The sequence below is a fragment of the Delphinus delphis genome, chromosome 12 (assembly GCF_949987515.2).
Source record: "Delphinus delphis chromosome 12, mDelDel1.2, whole genome shotgun sequence".
Taxonomy (NCBI): domain Eukaryota; kingdom Metazoa; phylum Chordata; class Mammalia; order Artiodactyla; family Delphinidae; genus Delphinus; species Delphinus delphis.
The window spans coordinates 7,263,149-7,286,896 of NC_082694.2; the positions used below are offsets into that span (position 1 = coordinate 7,263,149).

The following is a 23,748-nucleotide window of genomic DNA, read 5'->3' on the forward strand; positions in this document are numbered from 1 at the left end:
GGAGGGGAGGGAGGGGAGGGTGGGGGGGGGAGGGAGGGGGGAGGGAGGGGAGGGAGGGAGGGGAGGGAGGGGAGGGAGGGGAGGGAGGGGGGAGGGAGGGGAGGGAGGGAGGGGAGGGAGGGGAGGGAGGGGAGGGAGGGGGAGGGAGGGGGGAGGGGGGAGGGAGGGGAGGGAGGGAGGGAGGGAGGTAGATGGGGGCGAGGGCCCGGGACCACACGGCACTCGCCCTTCTCCGTACCCCACCTGGCTCCCCGGGACACGACGGCAGAGCCTGCCCTCCTGCCCAGACCCTCCTTGCTTCTCAAGTCCTTCCTGGTCCAACAACATCTTCCCAGAGTATTTCGCTCCCCCCTCCCACCATCATCCCTGGCACTGAACCCTTACCACCAGCAAGCGTTACAACCTACTGCATCTCAGTTACATCTCCAGCGACCCCCAAACCCCCTTCTGTCCCCAGCCGTCTGGTGCACATCCCTCCACCAGCTCTCAGGGGACCTTGTCTTTCTTTGCAGGTGTCTGTCAGCCTCCGTAAAGGCTCTGAGCTCTGCTAACTGTGCTGTAGGCTCACGGCTCCTGGGCGGTTTCTGGGGCACTGGAGAGTGAGGACCTGCACCACAGCCCCCGTTCCAGGTCTTGCTTGTTCCAGGATGACACAGGCCTGCACCCGCCTCCCTCAGGAAGCCTCCGAGCTTGGCCTCGGCCCGGTGGAGGGCACTCCTTGACCCTCCTTACACACAGATTCCTGCACACCTGCAGCGCCCCGGCTCTGAGATCTGAATGGTCCTCCAGGAAAGAGGATCACACGTACTGGCAAAGGCCATCAGAACAGAAACTCACCGGTAAATGCCCAAGGAGAGGCGTGATGCTGTCAGAAACGTAGAGGATGCTGCCGTCCGTCGTCACAGCGATGATGAAGCCGTCTAATGCCTGCGGAAAACACAACAGGTGAAGGCTCCTCGGTCATGCTTTCACGGACGAGAGGGTCATCGAAGCCAAGGACCCCGGGTTAGGTTGCCAACTTTATTTCGTAACCCTTCAAATATTTTCACGACTAACCTCACAGCACATTTTTCTGTCTGGCACACAAGGCGGTTTCTTACACAGAATTTGTCTAGCCCAGGCAAACTGCTTGCAAAGCACAAAAAGGCTTGGTGAAAAACGGGACCTACTGGTTTCATGAAACAGAATTTAGCCATGGAAACTACCTAACTAGTTTTTTTTTTTAAATGTCTAATTAAGCTTAATCTTAAAAGTACAAAATGAAAAAAATCTAGAATGTGTTTCAAATAATCTGAAATAGCAATCCTATGACAGTTATAACAACTGCAATTTCAAACACCAAGGCTTGCATAACTTCACAATATAATCATCTCAAAACATGTGATCAAAAACTTTGGGCAGGAGTTTCTTTCATAAATCCTTTGAGGACAGCTACCACACTTTCGGCTTTGGGCATTTCTTCGTGTTCCACTTTAACGATCTCCAGAAGGATATCTCCACTACCACAGTTCTTTAGGAACATGAAACATTGAAACAAAGCATAATGATTCATTTCAGCCCGCCAGAGAAATCTCTTCAAATTATCTGCGTCTTGTATGGCCTTTAGTTTAAAGTTCTCCAGGACTTGCCGAAAATGAAAAGGGTTACCTCCGTCAGCACCATTCAAAAAAGCCTGCATTCCATCCTCTCAAGACCAGTTGCTTCCTGCGCCGTGGAACTGAGGCTGGGAGCTACTAGCGTCGATGATCACGGACTTACGCCGCTTCTCCGTGGTGGCCATGCACAGAGACGTCATGGTGCCTTCGTGAATAAGGCCTTGGAGACTGGCCACACTCAGAAGCCTGAGAAGGTCTCTTTTTGCTTTTTCATCTGATTCTTTAACCTCAACAGGAGTATAACTCAGAGCAGCATGTAGCAGAAAGGTGAGCTTCTTCTGAAAGAGATGAGCCACCCTTTGGATTGGGCATACAGCATCCTCAAAACAGCTGCTCGGGTAGGACTGTATGCGGTTCTCCCCACCCCTTTCCTCACAGTTCCTGTTATTTTTCAGCCCTTGAATATGCTTGTCCAATTCAAGCCTGAAAAGCTCAAGTCCTTTTTCAGACCCTCCTAAAAGGCAGACCGTATACTCAAGAGTTATGTTCGGAGTCCGTCGTCGCTGTTTAGGGAAGCAGTTTTTCTTGTGGAAAAGGCAGTAGTAACAACTGATGCTGTAACCTGGAGTTCTCAGCTCCACTCATGCAACACTACCCAGCCCTTCAAAGACTGCTCCCTTAGAAAGATGCTTAGCGATGAAACTGTGCGGCTCTGCCTCCACTTCAGAGGGTAGATTAGTATCCGCCAAGGAGAGGCTGAAATCATCACCGGAGGGAGTTTCTGCATCTGTGCCACGTGGGCTTCCACCATCACTGTCCGCTCGCTGCTGTGCCAACCTGCTTCCACGGTAGCTGCAGACACAGTAGCGGCTGCTGGGCAGTGGCTTGAGTCTCTGCTCCTCGGTGGGGCTGCCCTCCTCGCTGCTCTCTCGCTCCCCCCTCACCTCCATCCAGCGATTCCTGCAAGGAGGGGAGCATGGCGGCGGCCTGTGAACGGCCCTGTACCTAAGTAGTTTTAATGATAAGCGTACCTTTGGGCCGAATCAGAACCATCACGGTGACCCATTAAAAGCTGTCAGTGATATTTTACAGTCCTTGTCCTACCCCCAATATCACTCTGAGTTCACTGGTAAACATTTACTAAGATAGCAGACCTCACAGAGGTGTTAAAAAAAAGAAAACCTGTGCCTGCTGGTTGGCGTAGACCTCTGCTTACATCCATTGCCATAGAAAGACCTCCTGAAGGAAGTGTCTGTAGAGAACGTTCACATGAATCCACCAAAGGGAAAGGTAAGGACCGATGGGGACGTGCTGTGTAACTCAACCAGACCCATGAGAACAGCTGTCCCTCGGTATCCGTGGGGGACTGGTCCCAGGACCCCTGCAGACACCAAAATCCACGAATGCTTAAGTCCCTAGAGTTGCCCCCATATCCGTGGGCTCTACATTCTCAGATTCAACCAACCTCGGAGGCGGAACCCACAGACACGGAGGGCCAACTGTATTTCAAAATAACCGGAAAATTCATTTGTTGAGACGTTTTTACTGAGTGCCTGCTCTATGCTAGATGCACTGCTCTGGGTGCTCATGAGAGAAGAGATACAGGCCGTCCATGTTTTCTCACAGACTCACTGTTTTGTTTTCAGATTCCTTATCAGGGGCTCACGATGCTCTCATGAGACACACGAGAAAGGTGATTTCTAAAATTCAGACTCTATTCAGCAGAGAATGGGGTCATCCTGGCAACTGGCTCTATGGGCACAGTGATGAGATGGAGGAGATTAAAAACAAAGTCCACCTCCCCAAAAACAAATTTTTGAGGACGTAATACGCTCACGCAGACCATCCCTGTAAACTATCACTGTTGCCTCACTGACTGTATTGTTAAAATAGCATCTTCTGCAAATATAGGAATTTTTCCACTTTGGGGGAAAAAAACCCCAAACTGAAATATGTGCTTAGAAAGTTCTGGAAACATTTTGTATGCACTCAGCTATATCCTCCTAGGGTGTTCCTGAGCATCTGCACAGCCAAAGGGCACGGATTCCTTCAGGGTAGGAGGGTGTGGCCAAGTGCACGGCAGCAGTAAGCGGAAATAGTCCAGTAAGTGTGCAGAGAAGGGCACCCACCATCATCACGCACCAAAGTGGGAGTTCTCTTCACCAGGAAGATTAACATGTGGGTCACTTACTGTTGAACACTTACGTACTGCAGGATTTAAGACTGAAAAATATCTTAAAGCACATTTCTTAAGTGGACCTCATCCTCTTGGAATTCATCTGTGGTTTTCAACTGGGAGCAACTTTGCCCCCCTGGGGATATCTGGCAATGTCTGGAGACATTTTTGCTTGTCAGTTCTGGGGTGGGAGCTCCTGGTATCTAGCGGGTAGAGGCCAAGGATGCTTTGAAACCTCCCATCTACAACACACAGGATGTCCCTACAATGAAGAATTATCAGGTCCGAAATGCCAAGCGTGCTGAGCTGGAGAGATCCGGGATCAGATTTACGGCTCATGGTGAACACCGAGGTACATCCGAGTGAACTTTATTTCTTTTTCCCTTAAGTATTTTTCTAAATTAAAAAAAAAAATCATAGTAGCAGTGCTCCTGGAAGATGAATTTTTTTGAACAGGTGAAGGCACTGTTGATGACGTCAGCTGGACCATTTTAGGAAAAGTAGATTAGAATATTGGGAAAAGCAGGAACAACATAAATTCTCTTCTTGCACAAGGAGCCCATGCCCTCTTGAAGTTGTAAAGCAAGTGGGTGTTAAAAAGCTGAAGGTATTTATAGATGGAAGATAACGCCCATTGGCGTTTTCCATCAAATGCACAAGAATTACACCGAGTCACTGCTTTAAGAATGCTTGCGATGGTTGTGGAAGTCCCATCCGCAGCATTTGAGAGGGACTCGATAGAACGTGACTGAAAAGCAATGTGCCCCTCTTATTGCAATGGGGACTTTGGCAGGAGCTTCAGGGACGCCAGAGATGCCATAATGGCCCGAGTTTCATACCTGCCGCACACCAGAAGGAAACGAAACCACCCCTTTCTGCCAATTCCTGGCTCTGATAGAATGTTTTTTGTCTTCTCTGGGACAACATCTGGGCAAGAAAAAAGATGGCTGTAGCTTTTCTGAACAAAATTCAGAAATACCACACACTTCCTAGTTGCCAGTCAGTAAGAGCTTTCCCTTTTTTGAGTTTACTTGTTCCAATGCTTATAGTCACCATCTTGGCCAGTTTACACTCAACCAGCTTGGCTGGTCTGTGACCAAGTCATTCTGTTCTTTCAAATTCCATAACTGTATGAATTCTCATGGAGTCTGGTTTGGGGCTCTTCTGGGAGAAGAGGGAAGAAGGAGGGATTCACATCCAGACGGCACCAGCAGTGCAGTTCCCTGGGGCCTGATGGGTTCTGTCCTGGGTTTCATCTTCATTTAGAAAGGAACCTCCTGGTTATGAAGACATGGCATCTGATTCCTCATGCTCCCTGAAATGGCTCTGAACAAAGGAGGGGGATATGCAGCTGGAATGGGACACACACTATGGAGAAGTTGCATCTTGGGAAATGAGAGCATCATCCTGTGGGAACCATCATGGGGAAGGTACAGGAGGCTCCAGTCACCCATCACCTGGCCTGTGTCTACTGAGGGGCAAGAGGGTAGAAGAGGAGCCTAAAACAGTCAGAGATAAGTCAAAAGTTCTAGTTGGTGGGTTTCCCATATGCCTCAAAGATGCAATTCACCCAGAAGGTCCACTTGTTGTATAGGCTTAATTTTGGGGTCCAATTCACTCATCTAGCATGATTTCCTTTAGACTGGCTTTAGGGAGTCTACACTGGGAGCAGAGGAAAGTGCATATCCATACAAGTCTAAAATCTTCTTTTTCTAGAAATTTCAGTCTCCTAAGTCTCAGTTCAGCCCAAATTTTTGTCTTTAAAATAAAGACTGTTATGAGAGGCAAAGAAGGACACTACATAATGATCAAGGAATCAATCCAAGAAGATACAACGACTGTAAACATATATGCACCCAACATAGGAGCACCTCAATACATAAGGCAAATGTTGACAGACAGAAAAGGAGAAATTGACAGTAACACAGTAATAGCGGGGGACTTTAACACCTCACTTACATCAACAGATCACCCATACAGAAAATCAATAAGGAAACACAGGCCTTAAATGACATATTAGACCAGATGGACCTAATTGATATTTACGGAGTATTCCATCTGAAAGCAGGGAATACACATTCTTTTCAAGTGCACATGGAACATTCTCCAGGTCAGATCACATGCTGGGCCACAAAGCAAGCCTCGGTAAATTCAAGGAAACTGAAATCCTATCAAGCATCTTTTCTGACCATAACGTTATGAGATTAGAAATCAGCTACAAGGAAAAAAAAAAAAAACTGCAAAACACACAAACATGTGTTTTGGAGGCTAAACAATATGCTACTAAACAACCAATGGATCACTGAAAAAATCAAAGGGGAAATCAAAAAATACCTAAAGACAAATGAAAACACGATGATCTAAAACCTAGGGGATGCAGCAAAAGCAGTTCTAAGAGGGAAGTTTACAGCGATGCAAGCTTACCTCAGGAAACAAGAAAAATCTCAAATAAACAACCTAACCTTACACCTAAAGCAACTAGAGAAAGAACAAACAAGACCCAAAGTTAGCAGAAGGAAAGAAATCATAAAGATGAGAGCAGAAATAAATGAAACGGAGACTAAGAAAACAACAGAAAAGATAAATGAAAACTAAAAGCTGGTATTTTGAAAAGATAAACAAAATTGATAAGCCTTTAGCCAGACTCAGCAAGTAAAAAAGGGAGAGGGCCCAAATCAGTAAAATTAGAAATGAAAAAGGAGAAGTTACAACCAACACTACAGAAATACAAATGACCATAAGAGACTACTACAAGCAACTATTATACATTGTTAACCTTATAAAAGTCCTGTTCTCTCAAATACTTTTGATACCCTGAAACTCCTTGTGGGGGGGAAAAGTTGTGCTACAGACTTTTTAAGAGGGTTATATGCTAGAGGGTTATGTGTTTTAATTACTTTTCCCTAAGAATTAAAAGATAAAATGATTTCTGTGAAGTAGCATAATGATGCATTAATTCAACATGATATTTCACAAGCTCCTCTAAATTTAACATACTTAAAATGCATTGCTTCTGGAGAAAGTTCTGTATTTTCTTTAAATATAGTTCACATGCAGATTTAAGTATCTTTCATTTCATGCAAATGTACATTAATGCTTTTATATTTCATAATATTTGGACATCTTCATTCTGGCATTTTCTTACTCCAGTAACTTTCTGTTTTCTGCACAGTTAATCTATGTAAATTAACGTTTACATCAGTCTTATATAGGCACATAAGATGAGATCTAGACAGACAGATTCCCAAAGAGCCATTCTCTAAAACCCTGCCAGGAACCACAGACACAGCCAGTGTCTAACTTCCTCTGGCTGAACCCATCCATCCCAGGTTTCTTCTTCTAATTCAAGGGCCCAGACATGCCATGTCTGGGGCTTTCTCTCTGTCCACCATTGTATCCGAACACTCCCAGTCTTATCCCCAGTTCAGAAGTCAGCACCATCCAGATGTTTTTGCAGTGACTTATCCTCATCTGTACTGAGAAGTTTCACCCATAGAGAAACATGATGTTGAAGAAGGCCAGGCACTCAGATCGGTCAGATTCCCTCAAATCCAGCCCAGCAGATGGGCGTGGGCCCTTAACTTTCCGGAGGAAGAAATGTGAGCATCCTTCTTGGCACAGAGAGACCACGTGCTGGGTGGGGAGACACAGTCACGTATGGCTGATATCCACACGTCATGTTGATGGAATCGGAGATCAAGTTAAAAGCATTATTTTAAAAGAAGACTCTGGCTTTCAAAATGTGTCCTACTAAGGGAAAAATATATAATTGCTGCATTATATTCTGCATAAATACAGGGCAGAGACGTAATCCCCTCTCTCTCCCTACCTCCAACTCTGTTCCTGCCTGGCTCCCCAACGAGGTATCCTCTGGTTGGGAGATGTGAGTGGGCTGGCAGTCACCATGGCAACGGTACACACTCGCATTGAGTTTGGGGATTCTCGCTTCTACTGCCCAACTCGGTAGCCAAAACATAAGCAAGAGCAGGCAGATTTTTCAAGAGTCTATCTCTTCCCAGCCCTCTTTGCAGGGTCGAGAACGGCTGTTTACTTTGGGCACAGGGTCTTATCTGGAGCAAGCAGCTAGATTTTAATTTGCAACCCGTTAAGCTAATTGGAAAGTGCATGTCACCTCCAACATCAGCTGGGTGAATTCTTCATTACTGAGGAATGAAGGCTTCCAGTCCTGCTGAATGTCACAGATTTCCGTTTGCGTTGAGACTTCTAAAAAAAAAAAAAGCATAAACAAGCTTTTAGATGGGAAGGCACCTAGAACTTGGAATTAACAGATGAAGCACACGTTATTTCTACGTGATTTTGCGTAAATGTGTACTGTAATGAAAGAAGCTGATAGAAGGACATAGGTTACTCTGATTTCTGAGGACCCGGTGCTTTGGACGCAATGGGCTTAAAAACACCTCTTGACGTTTTCACACCCCTTCAATGAGGCTTCTGTGAGGACAGAAGCCCACCCTCTGCACTGGGTGTCGTGCCTACAATTAGCAGGTGGTACCACGCCCTTGAATTTCTACATGACAAAGCCCATCAGCGGTTGGAGTTATGTGGTTGCCACCTCTCAAGGCAACAGGAACAAGGACAGGGATGGAGGGTCACATCCTTAAGCTGCTTCTTCATGGTCAAGGTGAAACAAAACGCTTCAGTGAGCTGGTATTTTCAAAATTCCAGAAACATCTTAGGTGCGTAGTATCTAACCTACTGTGTCTGTGCAGACTGTCATGTATTTTTCAGCATTTCCAGTTCCTGAAGTATAATGTGCTATAACAAAAACATGTTACTTAGTTGCTTTTAAGGCCAGAATTTACTCTTCCCAAAACTTTTTTGGGTTAATCTGTACTTTGCCCGTTTCAAGTAACTACCTTGTTTGGAAGACGTTTTTCGTATTTGTAATTTTAATAGTCATTGGTCTACACAGGACTCCTTAAACACTCTAGCTCTCCTGCCCTTTTGTCTTTTCTTTATCATAGTTGATTGAAATTGGTTTTTACTATTCATAACCTAGAATAATTTCCTTCTGCTTCACAACTCGGTAACTTCATGTAAATTCTTAGGATTTTTGTCAAGCTCGGGAAAACACCAAGCAAGTTTCCTTCCTATGAAAACTGTAAGATTTCAGGGCATTTCACTTTTTTTTGGTTTACTGACTGATCTTCAAACCTCTTTTTTGTTTTTTAATTTTTATCTAATTTTTAAAGGTTACTTTCCATTTACAGTTATCATAAAATATTGGCTCTATGCCCTGTGTTGTACAATACATCCCGGAGCCTATCTTACACCCAATAGTTTGTGCCCTGTATTGTCTACCCCCTCCCACCGCCACTGGTAACCACTGGTTTGTTCTCTATAGCTGTGAATCTGCTTCTTTTTTGTTATATTCACTAGTTTGTTGTATTTTTTAGATTCTACATATAAGTGATAGCACACACAGTATTTATCTTTCTCTGTCTGACTTATTTCGCTTAGCATAATGCCCTCCAAGTCCATCCATATTGCTGCAAATGACATGATTTCACTCTTTTTTATGGCTGAGTAATATTCCACTGTATATATGTACCATATCTTCTTTACCCATTCAAGTGTCGTTGAACACTTAGGTTGTTTCCATGTCTGGCTTCTGCCTTTTTGAAAGAGGGTGCTTTATTAATAAAATATCTCTTATAAGATTATTACAGGGAGCTCAAATGCTATACTGAATATATTTGTTTTTCCTTCAGCTTATCCTCCATCTTTAACCAATGTTTTGCTCCACTTTATGTAGTAAGGGGTTTCTTTAGGGGTTATTTTCTTGGTGCTAAGAAAAACCCACGTAGCTATGATTTATCTCTTTACCTCAGAGAGAATCATATTCTGTTCAACAACTTCCTAGAAAATGCAAATTGTTCAGGCAGATAATCTATCAACTTAAACGAGGAGAGGCATTTAAAGGCCTTCTCCTTTGACGCTGTGTCGTTGGTAGTTTCTCCGCAGGGAGTTTGGCGAGTTCATCCTGACATCTGAGTGAATGGAGGTGAATGAATGAAAGTGGTCACTGCTGAATGAAGATGCTGTGAAGGGTGAGTTACACGTGTGACTCTGTAAACCTCCCCGAGTTCAGTCACCCCGCATTCCCTGCGGGGAAGAGATCTCCCTTCTTGATTTCTGAAAGAATATTTGCTGCTCTTGCACACAACTGAAGTTTTGTCTTTCATGATTTGAAAGGAGCACAAAAGAGCCACTAACAGCCATTGGTCACTGAACACAGGAAGAAACCCAGGAAAGGAAACCATGGTGGACAGGTAGTCAGCCAACAGCACTGAAGGGCCACCAGCGGGGACCAGCGTGGGGACCCCTCTCAGCTGATGCCACTGTGGCCACAGGCTGTGCCCAGTGAAAGGCATCCTGGGAAGCAGAGGCCAGGCGCTACACACACATCTGGGCCAGTTATCGTTCTGGGGTCCCAGCTGAGCCAAAGAGGAGAGGGTGAAACTCCCAGTTCCTCAGATCAATGACTGCGACCCTTTTACCACTTAGAAAAGAGATGGACTTGCGGCTATGCTTATCAACGAACCCATAAACACCCTCCCCCTTTTCCCAACACATACGCTCTTCTGTAAAATTCCTCTGACCATCAGGATGAAACTGTAGGTTAATCGTCTGTCTAGGAGAAGAGTCTTTCTGGCAGCCCAAATCTGATATAGTCAAGGACCATCCAACTTACATTTCTTTTAGCTCATTCAGTATGACTAGATACTTTCCACAGCAACAGCATAATACTACTGAAAGCTGCCATTTCATTCACTTTGATTTTCAATAATCTGATTACAGCCCTTGCAAGTTAAGGTTCCATCCATAGCACGTTAAAAAATAGACAGATAAAATGCCTCCGAGCAAGTTAAACTGGGAAATCGAATTCAGTGTTATAATCACATCTCTACTGGCATTTTACGGGAACAATATTACAAGCTATAGGTGACAGGGCAGGATCAGCAAAGCAACATCGTCAGAGTGGTTTCTAAACAGCAAGGGAAGCACCACCATCTGGGAGCAATTTTGCAGGGGAACATTGCAATCAGAAGCTGAACCCCCAAAGTCTACCAGAGTTTAAGTTGTACTTGTGCCCTAGAACGTTCACCTCCCAATAGCTCATGCTACGCATGAACAAGCAGGTACGACTTTAGGTTATATATGGTCAAGGAGTCGTCTGGAAAATGGGGCAGAAAATAGGCTGGATGGGGTAATTGTCACCCTGTCCAACAGGGACATTTCTCCTTGTTCTGCCGCCATCTCCACCCCACCCCCGCTCACTAAGGCAGACGTACGGAAGGGGCAAGGATGAAGACTAGAATTTGATGTTGGGAGAAAGTGACACTGAATCAGCTGAGACTCGCACAGGCAGAGGAAACCACACAGGTCAGCCTGGTCTCGTAGAAGTAACGTTTCCACAGGTGTGGATAAGGCTGCCCAATATGCCTTGCTATCCACATAGTCTAGGGGTTTCTCTCCTGTAACAGATCCTGATGACACAACAGTTCCCTACAGAGAAACACGGTCAGATTCTCATTCTGAGTTGGATTACTCCAAAGAGAAAACGTATGCACTCCAGGGTCAAGGTGTATCTCCCAGGCTGAGAAAACAGGGATGCTTGACAGATCATTGAGGAAAGAGCTAAACAATTATAACGACTACCTGCACCTCATCATCATGCCTGACGGATCACGTGGGCCACCTTCAGCGTGAAGGCAGAAAGCACATCTAAATCCACAGTTCTTAACCCTGGCTGCACGCTGGAATCACCTGGGCAGCTTTAAAAATACTGATGCTTAGGCCTGACCCAGGGGTGAGCTGGTGAAAGGCTCTGCACACCCACAACAGTAGTGTTTGCCTGTTTTTATGGTGTAAATTCTCAGACCCTGGCTGATTTCTAGCTGCCAACTTGATGTCAACTGGCTTGGAAAACTCTTGAAAATTTAACCATCACCTTTTGCAAGCTGGTTTGAGCCCGCTCCAGCTCACAACCTGGGTTCCACCCCTAGAAATTCTGAGGTGTTGGCCTGTGAGGTGTGACCCAGTTCCATGTATTTTTAAAAGCTCCTCAGGTGATTCTAAGGGGCCACCAAGGGTGAGAGCCAGTAGTCTAAGTGGCCACACTAATCAACAGCTATAGTGTAGCTATGACGTCTCTATCTGTAAGCGTCCCATAAATCATGTCTTGTGGAGAAGCAGTACGGTGTAATGTTAAAACCTTGGGCTCTGGAGACAGAATGCCTGGTTTAGATTCTGCACCTTCCTGGCTGTCTGATAATAGTGGCTGAACATCTCTGTGCCTCGGTTGCCTCATCTGTGAAAAGGTACCAACCCAAAGGGTCACTGTAAGGCTCAGATGAGATACACTCCAGTCAGTTACTCTATGGGGCCTTAGAACAATGCCTGCCTGGCTCCAGGTGGGCCCCGAATTAATGCTGACCGTGCTATCCTCCACTCCACTGCAGACGCTTGTGGAGTTCATGTCCATTTGGATTATAAGTTAAGTTATTGTTTGTTTTTGTTTTTTGCTTTAATCTCAATTTTGGTCCAACCATGATGTTTCTCAATAAAATCTGTCTTGGATTTTCTATTTTCTTTGAATGTGGAATAAGGATGAGGGAGATCTGGGGTTGATCCTGGTTGCATTTCAGGGGGCTGTGTGGAGTAGGCCTTAGTCTTAAGAAAAAGGTGAGATGGACACAGGCACTCCTGGTGGTAGGAGGCTGCATTTCTGCTGACGGATCCTTTCCAGGTCCCAGATTTGACAATTCTGTAATTCCACAGTGGACAGAGCCCAACATAAATGTCACACTGATGAACCTGATCTCAGCTGTCCTATTTCTCAGTGGCACTGACCTAGTTTGAGTAATTTGCACACAATATCTTGGTAATCAAACCACCCTGCCCTTTCATTTAGCTAAATCATCATTTAGGAAATATAACCATTCTGCTTAAATTATTGGGGGCAATCAAATATTGCTGCAATCCTTTATTCTTGTTCCCGGCTTGACTGTTCTTCCCTGACTTTTAACAAAAGCAATTAACATATTCTTTACTCTCCCCTGGGCAGCCTTGGGGTAAAAAAGGAGATATATCATTACTGTCACATTTGTAATAGGTATACACAATCATTACAGAAATAATAAAAGAATAACAAGTATAATGAAACTTTCTAGTGTCCCAGCTGTGCCCTCTTCCATGAAATCATCTTGTCTAGGAAAATGTTCAGTGAAGGAGAAGCACCACGGTAAGCACAGAAGATCTGTAATTATCTCCTCAGTAATCTGACATTTCTGACTTTAATATGTTTGGTGTCATGGCTAAGGAAAAAAAAAAAAAAAAGAATTCTGTTCTTGCTTGTTAGTAGCTCCTGAACCCTCGCCTAACTCTTCAGTTTTTTTGTACCATCCACAGGGGAGCAGTAGTGCAGGGTGGGCCGTGCTAAGAGGTAAAAGGGTTGGAAGGAGAGTAAAATGGAGACAGGATGATTTGAGAAAGACATGAGTTCAAGGATGGATTCAAGTAATAAGTTCGTATAATAGAATACTAGGTACCAATGAAAACGAATTAGCCGTTGCACTGGAAGAATACAGATTAGTCACACAAACATCATGTTCATAATGTACGATTTCATCTGAGTGAGGGCCCAACAGATGAAACCAACCTCTGGTATTAGAAGTCAGCCAGAGAATACCTTTGGGGAAAGCAGAGGTAAATAGGAAGGGGCAACTGTTGGGGAAGCTTCTATTTCTTGACCTGGGTGTTGGCTTCCTGGCTGTATTCACTCTGTCATAACTAATTCAACGGTACAGTTATGATCTGTGTATTTTCTGTATGAGTGTTATACCTTTATAAAGTATTGAAAAGTTCAAAAAAAGAGTGGAGTGCTGGAATGACTAGATAGTCACATGTAAAAGGATGAATTTTGACTCCCTACTTTTACTCCATATACAAAAAATTAACTCAAAGTGGATCAAATATCTAAATGTTTAACCTATGGCTTATATCTAAGTGCTTAAATTATAGCTTAAAATTACAAAACTATTAGAGGAAAATATAGATTTAAACCTTCATGACCTTCATCGACAATAGTTTCTTAGATATGATACCTAAAGCACAAGAAACCACCACCACCACCAAGAAGACAAATTGTATATCATCAAACTTAAAACTTTCCTATGTCAAAGGACATCATTAAGAAAGTGAAAAGACAACCCACAGAATGAGGAATGTATTTACAAATTATATATCTGATAAGGGTCTAGTATCCAGAAATCTTACAACTCAATAGCAAAAACATAGATAATCCAATTAAAAATGGGCAAACGATTTGAATAGACAGTCTCTAAAGAAGACATACAAATTTGCCATGTGCCAGTAAGCCCATGAAAAGCTCAACATCATTAGATATTAGGGAAATGGAAATCAAAACCACAATGAAATATCACTTCTTATCAACCAGAAAGGCTATAATAAACACACACACACAATCAGACAATAACAAGTGTCGGTGAGGATGTGGAGAAACTGGAATCTTCATCCATTGCTGCTGGGAATGTAAAAATGGTACCACTGCTGTGGCAAACAGTCTGGCAGTTTCTCAAACATTTAAACACCAAGTTACCATTCAACCAAGCAATTCCACTCCTAGGTACACCCAAGAGAACTGAAAATATATATCCACTCAAAACCTTGTATCGGAATGTTCACAGCAGCATCATTTAACAGCCAAAAAAGTGAAAATAGCCCAAATACCTGTCAACTGGTAAACAGATAAGTGAAGTGGTATATCCTCACAATAGCATATCATTTGGCCATAAAAAGAAATGAAACACAGATACTTGCTAAAATAAGGATGCTAAGTGAAAGAAGCCAGAAACGAAAGACCACGTATTATATGATTCCATTTGTATGTGATGCCAAGAACAGGCAAATCTATAGAGACAGAAGGATTCAATAGATCAGTGGTTGCCAAGACTTGGAGGGAGGGTGGAAATGGGAAGTGACTGCTAGTGGGGTACAGGGTTTCTTTGGGGGATGATAAAATTAGATAGTGTCTATGGTTGCACAACCTGTGAGTATACTAAAAGCCAGAGAACTATAAACTTTAAAGTAGTCAATTTTATGCTATGTGAGTTACACCTCAGTTAAAAAACGGATTTGATATTAAGTCAATTAATTATTTTTGATTAATTTTTTCCATGGTATTTTTTTCCCCATGGTATTAATTTTTTCCTTCTACCTAAACTCTTTGGTAGAAGGCCAAAGAGTTTAGGGGCGGTGGCGGCAATGGATGGAGACACCAGTACCGTCTGATCCACTGGAAAATGAATACCTGGTCATGGCAGGGCTGTACGAAAAGGCTTGCTCCAGACATTTTTAATCAAGATGCTTCCATTGTTAGCGCCGCCCTGCTTGGGTTGGGTGCGACCTGTGAGTCTGCTCTGGATTCCCTCCTCTGGCTGAGAAAGCAATTTGGGAGGTGAGTGTCCTGTCCCAAACCCGCTGGAGACAGGGTTTTTCTAGAGGGTGGAATGCCTTGGAAAGAGGAAACCTATGACGGAGGAGATCGGGTTTGCTGGGGAGGGAGAACCAAGCAGCAAGACCAACTTGATGAAGTCATTGCCAAATGGAAATGGCAGGAACGGAGTAAAAACGGAGAGAAGCGTGACCATTACCATTGTGTTTCTGCAGGAATCCGATGACCTTCTCCAGCACGGTGGTCTTGTCCATCTTCCGCGTGTTGCCAGGCAGCATGGAGCTGAGCTCTTTGATGAGAACATTGAACTGGTCCCGACGCTTCTTCTCAGACTTGTTTCGAGAAGCTCTGTCAACGCAAAATACACAGGTTACTGGAACATTCCACCTCTGGAAGCCTTCCTTACGGGACGGAGGCACTTTTGGTCAGAGTGTGTTCTGCTGAGATCATCTAATCAAAACTTTTCAAGGAAAGAAACGTGCGCCATATTTCCGAGCTGAGTAACAGGGACAGAAAAAATGTTACGCTAGGCTCCTGGCCACAAAGAGAGACAGGATCAGTGAGTCATGCCTCAGATGCAAAATCTTACAGATCGGCTCTGTGGCCAGATGCTCTGACTCCAGAGAACAAATGACATGCTGATTATCACGATAAACAGCCCCGAGGGGTTTGCTCTGACAGTCTGTCCTCAGGCCCAAACCAGGTCCCCTCCAACCCAGAGCGCCTAGCCCCTGATGCCAAGTCACGAGGGATAACCAGGCATCCTGAGTGTCCAGTAGAGAGCCAGTGCCACCCAGGGCACACGTCCTGCCCACTGCCCCAGAGCTCATCATCCTGTTGGGGAGTCCAGGCACACCCCACACAAAACCATCTACAAGCCACGCACGGTTCAGAGGCAACGTGACAGGGACTGCATGTGACAAGCTGCTAAATGTTGCTGAACCCTTTTAAAAATGACATGGTGGAAACATCAATGCATGTTACTAAGTGAAAGAGCTAATCTGCAACGACTGCACACTCGAGGACTCCAACTCTATGACGTTCTGGAAACGACAAAACGATGGCGACAGTAAAAAGATCAGCGGCTGCCAGGGCTTGAGGTGGTGGGGGAATGAACAGGTGGACACGGGATTTTCAGGGCTGTGAAACTAGTCTATATGATACTATAACGGCAGATGTGTGTCATATATTTGGCCAAACCCAGAGAATGTACAACCCCAAGAGTGAACCCTAGACTACGGTCTTTGTGGGACAGTGACGTGTCAATGTAGCTTCATCAGTTGCAGCAAACGGACCAGGCTTGTTGGTGGGGTGTTTGTAATCGGGGAGGCTGTGCATATATATAGCGACAGAGAGCATATGGAAAATCTCTGTACCTTCCACTCAATTTTGCTGGGAACTTAAAACTGCTCTAAAAATAGAGTTTATTTTTTTTTTTAAAAATGACACACTACACTGCACGCCTACAGAAGAGATCAAAGTGGAGCTGCTCAGTTTGAGGGGAAGGGATCTGCTCTGAGCCACTGAGGCACTGAGGCAGCCTAGGATCCCAGGAACTCGGATAGGAAATCACGGCTGCAGGGGCTGCTCTACTAGACGAGGGACCAACCCGCCCCCCATAGCCTGAAGAAGTCTGAGAAGCTGTGGCACCCCAGAGGCCTTGATCCTTAGACACACCACAGGCCAACAGCCCCCTTACTCAAAGCTTACCCACCCCTCCCTAATTCACCCCAGATGGATTCGTTCCAGAAAGTCAGCTCACCGAGAGAGAACAAGGGCCACAGCTGCAGGGTCCATTGAACTTGCTGGTCCAGGCCCCCTGGGGCCCGGGGTCAAGGTGCCTGGAGCAGCAGATCACCCACCAGGAGGCCACTGGCCAATGCGTGGTCAGGACAGGATGCTGGTGGCTTGTGACAACTCAGCAGGTTCCCCTCAGAGGGATTCGCCTCCCCTAGGGCAGGTACCAATATCCACAGATGTCAGTATCCCCATAGATACAGCTTCCCCAAACAGCCCTTAGAAACAGAGGCACACACCCCAAACACCCTTTCCCTTGATGCTGTGATGGCCACAACCATTCCGCTTGTCACTGCCTAATTGCGCACGACCTGTCTTGGTTTCAACCCACCCGTATACAAGTCATCTTTTGCTGATTTCGTCTCAGTTTGGAGGGTTTCCTGATAACAGCTGAGGTAATTCTTCACAGCTCACCTAAGGCGTGTGGTAGCTACCCTTACCTAAGGGTCTCTTCCTTTTCCTGACTTTTCCCTCCTCTCTCTCCTTGGATTTCTGGAAGGACCCGAAATCCTCAAGGCATTTCTACAAAGGCCTCATTCCTAGGCTAGTCACCATCTTCAAGTACACTCTCTCCCAATCTCTCCCACAGTCTGACTGCAGGTGTAGCAGTAAGATGCCGAGGTGCCTTTGTGCCAGTCCAAGGTGAAAAGCATACTGTTCAAACACATGGGAGAGAAGAAAGGAACCTTTTAACTTTCTGAGTGACTGTCTATGCATTATAAATAATTTTTTGGCCTAGATTTGAAGAGTGACATGCAACCTCCTTAGTCAAAAAAAGCTCTGTTCCTGTCCTAGTTTGCCCATTATAAATTATTGGTGAGCAGATAACACCCAGCTCATTATGACTCTGTTCTCTTCTTCAGTGGGTATAATGACAATGAACACAGCCTGGCAGAGACAATGATGAAGGCTTATATCATTAGTGACAGGAACACAAGCTTGTTTCTGTCAGCCTCCGCCTGGGACACATGATGGTGCCCACTGGAAATTGGTCAGTGTCAGCTGAATCCACAGCTCTGAGCCAAAAAGGAAAAAAAAAAGCCTTAAATGACCTTATTTCTGATAAGGAGGTCTGCTCGGCAGGCCCCGAGACCACCACGCCTAAGGCACTGGGAAAACAGGTTGAAAGACACTTAAACAATCAGCCTTTGGGTTTGTTTTTTCCTTTAAGGCGTTATTTATGTTCAGTGAAACGCATCCATTTTATGCGCGTAGTTTGATGAAGCTTGGTAACTGGAACCACCACCAAAATTGAGCTGTAAAGGAGCTCCTCCACCCTAAAAGGGTTTCTCCTGCATCTTCGCTGCTGATCTCCCCCGACCACAGCCCCGGGAAACCACTGGTCTGCTGTCTCTGTCGTTTTGTCTTTTCGAGGATTTCATATAAATGGAATCAGAGAGCACAGAATCTTTTTTTTTTTTTTTTTTGCGGTACGCGGGCCTCTCACTGTTGTGGCCTCTCCCGTTGCGGAGCACAGGCTCCAGACCCGCAGGCTCAGCGGCCATGGCTCACGGGCCCAGCCGCTCCGCGGCATGTGGGATCTTCCCGGACCGGGGCACGAACCCGCGTCCTCTGCATCGGCAGGCGGACCCCCAACCACTGCGCCGCCAGGGAAGCCCAGCACAGAATCTTTGACTTTTATGTAGCATAAAGTTTTGGCGATTCATCCATGCTCTTGCATATATTAATACTTCATTCCTTTTGACTGCTGACTAGTATTCAACTGGGCTGTTTCTACTTCGGGGGTATTAAGAATAATGCTGCTCTTATTATACAACACGGGGAATAAAGCCAATGTTGTGGAATAATTGTAAATGGAAAGTAACCTTTAAAATTTGTATAAAAATTAAAAAAAATAATAACACTGAGTATTCATTTCCTTGTCTTTGTGTAGACACAGGGGTAAGTACAAAGGTATGAAACTGCTGGGTCATATCATAAGAGTATGTTTAACATTGTAGCATAGTACCGTACAGTTATACAAAATGGCTGTCCTGTTTCTGCATTTCCACCTGCACCGTATGAGAGTTCCTGTTGCTCCACATCCTTGCAAACAGTTGGCATTGTCAGTCTTTCTTCACTTTAGCCACTGTAGTGTTATCTCATTGTGGTTTTAATTGGCATTTTTCTCATGATGAGTGATGTCAGCATCTTTTCCCATGCTTAACCCTCTTTCGTATATCTTCTTTTGTGAAGTGTCTCTTCAAATCTTCTGCCCATTTTTCAATTGGGTTGTTTGTCTTCTTTTTATTGAGTTTAAGAGAGAGAAAAAAAAGAGAGAGGAGGTCCAGGAGGAAGGGAAGGGGTGTGTGTGTGTGTTTTAAACATACATTGATACAAGCCTTTGACTTTGAATGCAGGGCTCAAAGAGCTCCAGGTTAGCTTTTCTGACGTCTCCCATGGGACACTGGTGACACAGATAACACTTGCTGGGCACTTACTATGTAACAGCACTATTGTAAGTGCCCTACATGTATTCATTCCTTTAATCCTCATAATGGCCCTTGCAGGTAGGTGCTGTTATCATTCCCATTTCACAGCTGAAGCTGAGGCACTGAGAGGCTGTATACCTCCCGACGTCACAGGACTACGAAGTGGTGGAGAAGGCCAACTCAGGTGTCCATGCTATGAAGCACTGCACTCTCCCACCTCCTTCTACAACTCCCTCATTCTCTCCACATCTGTAACCCCTGGAAGCCCCGGTTCTGTTCTCCATCACTGTGTTCTGTTCTTGAGAATGTCACATAAACAGAATCAGACAGTGTCAACTTATGAGCTGGCTTCTACCCAGCACGATGCCTTTGAGGTTCGTCCAAGTTGCTGCACCTACCAACACCTTCCCCTTCTCATGGATGAGTAGTTTTCTACTGCATGGATGTAACACAGCTGGCTTATCCATTCACCTGCTGAAGGAGATTTGGGTTGTTTCCCATGTTCGTTCATAAGTAGAGATGCTGTAAACATTTGTGTACAGGTTTTTGTGTGAACCTAAGTTGTCAGCTCTCTGAAGTAAGTAACCTGGGAGTAGGATGGCTGGATCACATGGAAAGTGTATGTTTAACTTTCTAAGAAACCGCCAGACTGTTTTCCAGGGTGGCGGTACCCTTTTCTCTCTTGCTAGCGCTGTAGAAGTGATCCAGATGTTCCACATCCTCAAGGGGAGTTAGTATTGTCAGTACTTTTTGTTTTAGCTCATCTAAGAGATGTGCAGTGCTATCTCATTGGGCTTTCATTTGCATTTTTCTAATCGCTAATGATGTTGAACATCTTTTCATGTACTTTTATGCCATCTGTATATCCTCTTTGGTGAAGCATCCGTTCATGCCCTTCGGCATTTTAAAATGGGGCTGTTTGTTTCCTTACTGTTGAGGTTTGAGAGTTCGTTATATATTCTGATACAATCCTTTGTCAGACATGTGATTGTCAATATTTTTCCAGCTTGCCTTTTCATTCTCTTAATAAGTGTCTTTCACGGAGTAAAAGTTTTAAATTTTGAAGCCCAAGTTAATTTTTTGCTTTTTATGGCTTGTGCTTTGGTGTCAGATCTAAGAACCCCTTGGCCTAACCTCAGGCCACGAAGATTTTTCTCCTGTGTTTTCTTCTAAGAGTTTTACACATTTTACCTTTAGACTTATGATCCATTTTGAGTTATTTTTATAACATGTAGGGTTTAGGTGAAAGTTTGTTTGCATATGGCTGTCCAGTTGTTCCAACTCCACTTTTCTGAAATGACATTTCTACACTGAATTACCTTTGCACCTTTGTGAAAAATCAACTGGTCAACTTTATGTGATTCAGTTTCTGGATTATCTATTCTCTGTTTCTTCCAGGGATATGAGGAGCTTTCCCTCCACCAGTACCATACTGCGCAATTACTGTAGTTTTATAGTAAGTCTTACAATTAATAATGTGATTCCTCCAACTTTATTCTTTTTCAAAATTATTTTGACCATTCTAGTGCTTATGCCTTTCCATTAAATTAAAAAAAATTATTTTATATTGGAGTATGGTTGATTTCCAATGTTGTGTTAGTTTCAGGTGTACAGCAAAGTGATTCAGTTATACATATACATATATCTATTCTCTTTCACATTCTTTTCCCATATAGGATATTGCAGAGTAATGAGTAGGGTTCCCTATGCTATATAATAGGTCCATGTTGATTATCTATTTTATATATAGGAGTGTGTATATGTTAATCCCAATCTCCTAATTTATCCCTCCCCTCCACCTTTCCCCTTTGGTGACCATAAATTTGTTTTCTAAGTCTGTGAGTCTGTTTCTATTTTGTAAATAAGTTCATTTGTATCATTTTTTTCCCCCAGTTTCCACATATAAGTGATATTATATTGTCTTTCTCTGTCTGACTTACTTCACTTAGTATGATCATCTCTAGGTCCATCCATGTTGCTGCACATGGCACTATTTCATTCTTTTTTAATTTGATCATTCTGGTGCCTATGCCTTTCCATTACATTTTACAAGGAATTTGTTTTTTTTTTTTTTTTGCGGTACGCAGGCCTCTCACTGTTGTGGCCTCTCCCGTTGCAGAGCACAGGCTCCGGACGCGCAGGCTCAGCGGCCATGGCTCACGGGCCAGTCGCTCCGCGGCATGTGGGATCTTCCCGGACCGGGGCACGAACCCGTGTCCCCTGCATCGGCAGGCGGACTCTCAACCACTGCGCCACCAGAGAAGCCCCAAGGAACTTGTTTTTATCTACAAAGAGTTCTGCTGGGATTTTGGTTGGAATTCTTTTAAATCTATGGACCAATTTGGGGAAAACTGGTATCTTTACTCTGTCGAGTCTTCCAATACATAAATACATTGTCTTTCCATTTACTGAGGCCGTCACTGATTTCTGTTAGGAGCATTTTGCAGTTTTTACATACATATTTCACACGTTTTATTAGATTTATACCTAAGTATTTCATTTTGGGGGATTGATTATAAATTATGTTTTTAATATCAGTTTCTAATAGTTTTCATAGCTAACCTATAGAAAGATGATTGATTTGTGTGTTTTAACTTTGTATCCTGTGACCTTGCTAAATTCACTTATTAGTTATAGGAGCTTTTTTTTTTTTTTTGGTAAGTCTCTCCGGATGTTCTATATACACAATCATGTCATCTGTGAATGGGGAAAGTGTTGTTTCTTTTTTTTCCAGTCAACATGCCTTTGATTTCTTTTACTGTCTCATTACTCTGGTTAGAACTAGAAGCATGATGTTGAATAAAAGTCATGAGAGCAGATAATTTTACCTTGTTTACCATTTTAGGGGGAAAACATTCAGTCTTTTGCCATTAAGTATATTAGCCATAGGTTTTATGTAAATGCCCTTATGCCTTTTATATAAATGCATAAATAGGAGGAAATTCCCTCCTACTCCTAGTTTGCTGAGAGTTTGTATCATGAATAGAAGTTGAATTTTGTCAAATTCCTTTTCTGCATCAATTAATATAATCATGTGGTTTGGTTTTTCTTCCATAGCTTTCAAACTTGGTGGGTTACACTGATACACTGATTGGTTTTCAAATATTGTATAGCCTTATTTTCCCTGGATAAAACTCTGCTTGGTCATGATGTATTTGATAGGCAGATAGATAGATATAGATAGACAGATGGACATGATTTGCTAATGCATGGTTGAGGATTTCTGCATCTATGTTCATGAAGAATATTGGTCCATAGTTTTCTTTTCTTGTACTGTCTTCTTCTGGGTAACGCTGGTCTCACAAAATAAGTTGGGAAGTATTTCCTCCCCTGGAGGAGACTGTGTAAAATTGGTGATAATTCTTCTTTTAATGATTGACAGAATTCATCAGTGGAACCATGTGGGTACGGAGATTTCTTTTTCACAAGATTTTAAACTACAAATTCAATTTCCTTATTAGTTACAGGATTCTAGGCTTTCTACTTCTTCTTGTATGAGTTTTGGTAGTTTATAGTTTTTGAGTAACTGGTTCCTCCCACCTAAGTTGTTGAACTTATAAAGGTTCCGTTGTTCAAAGAATTCCCTTATGGTCCTTTTAATGTCTGAAGGGTGGTGCAGTGACATCTCCTCTATAAAATTCCTGCTATTGGTAATGTATGTCTTCTTTTTTTGTCATTCTGGCAATAGGCTTACCAATTTTACTGATCTTTTAAAAATCACCTTTTCGTTTCACTGATTTTTCCCTATTATTTTTGTTTTCACTCTTATTGATTTCTGCTCTTATATCTATAATTTCCATTCTTCTTCTTGTTTTGAGCTTACTCTGCTCTTTCATTTCTAGTTTCTTACAGCAGAAGCTTAAGCTCTTGACTTAAGACCTTTTCTCTTTTCTATTATGAACATTTAATGATACAGCTTTCCCTCTAAGCACTGCTTGAGAAGCAACCCACAGATTTTGCTATGTTATAATTTTACTCTTGTTCAGTTCAAAATACTTTCTAATATTCCTTGAGACTTCCTCTTTGACCCTTGGATTACTTAGAAATGTACTGTCAAAAAAGTGCTATCTTTTTCTCCCCCCACACTATATTTCTGTTTCTAATTTAATTTCAGTTCATTAGACTTTTTTACATTTGTTTTGTGAAGAAGGATTTATCTTATTGAACGTTCAACATGTACTTGAAAATAATGTGTATTCTGCTACTGTTGGGTGGAGTTTTCTACAATCGTCAAGCATATCTTTTTGG

At 43.5% G+C, this 23,748-nt stretch overlaps 1 protein-coding gene and 1 pseudogene across 2 annotated transcripts in view; both read right to left on the reverse strand.

The window, feature by feature from the left end:
• Positions 1-23,748, reverse strand: part of NPAS2 (neuronal PAS domain protein 2) — a 181,588-nt gene that overhangs the window by 56,840 nt on the left and 101,000 nt on the right. For both annotated transcript variants that reach the window (XM_060027269.1, XM_060027268.1), the window contains exons 3-5: positions 15,471-15,619; positions 7,904-7,995; positions 838-927 (exon numbers count right to left, since the gene is read on the reverse strand). In XM_060027269.1, coding sequence (XP_059883252.1) covers positions 838-927; positions 7,904-7,995; positions 15,471-15,619 — 331 coding nt within the window. The remainder of the gene's footprint in view (positions 1-837; positions 928-7,903; positions 7,996-15,470; positions 15,620-23,748) is intronic.
• Positions 1,385-2,573, reverse strand: LOC132435562 (protein Njmu-R1 pseudogene; annotated as a pseudogene).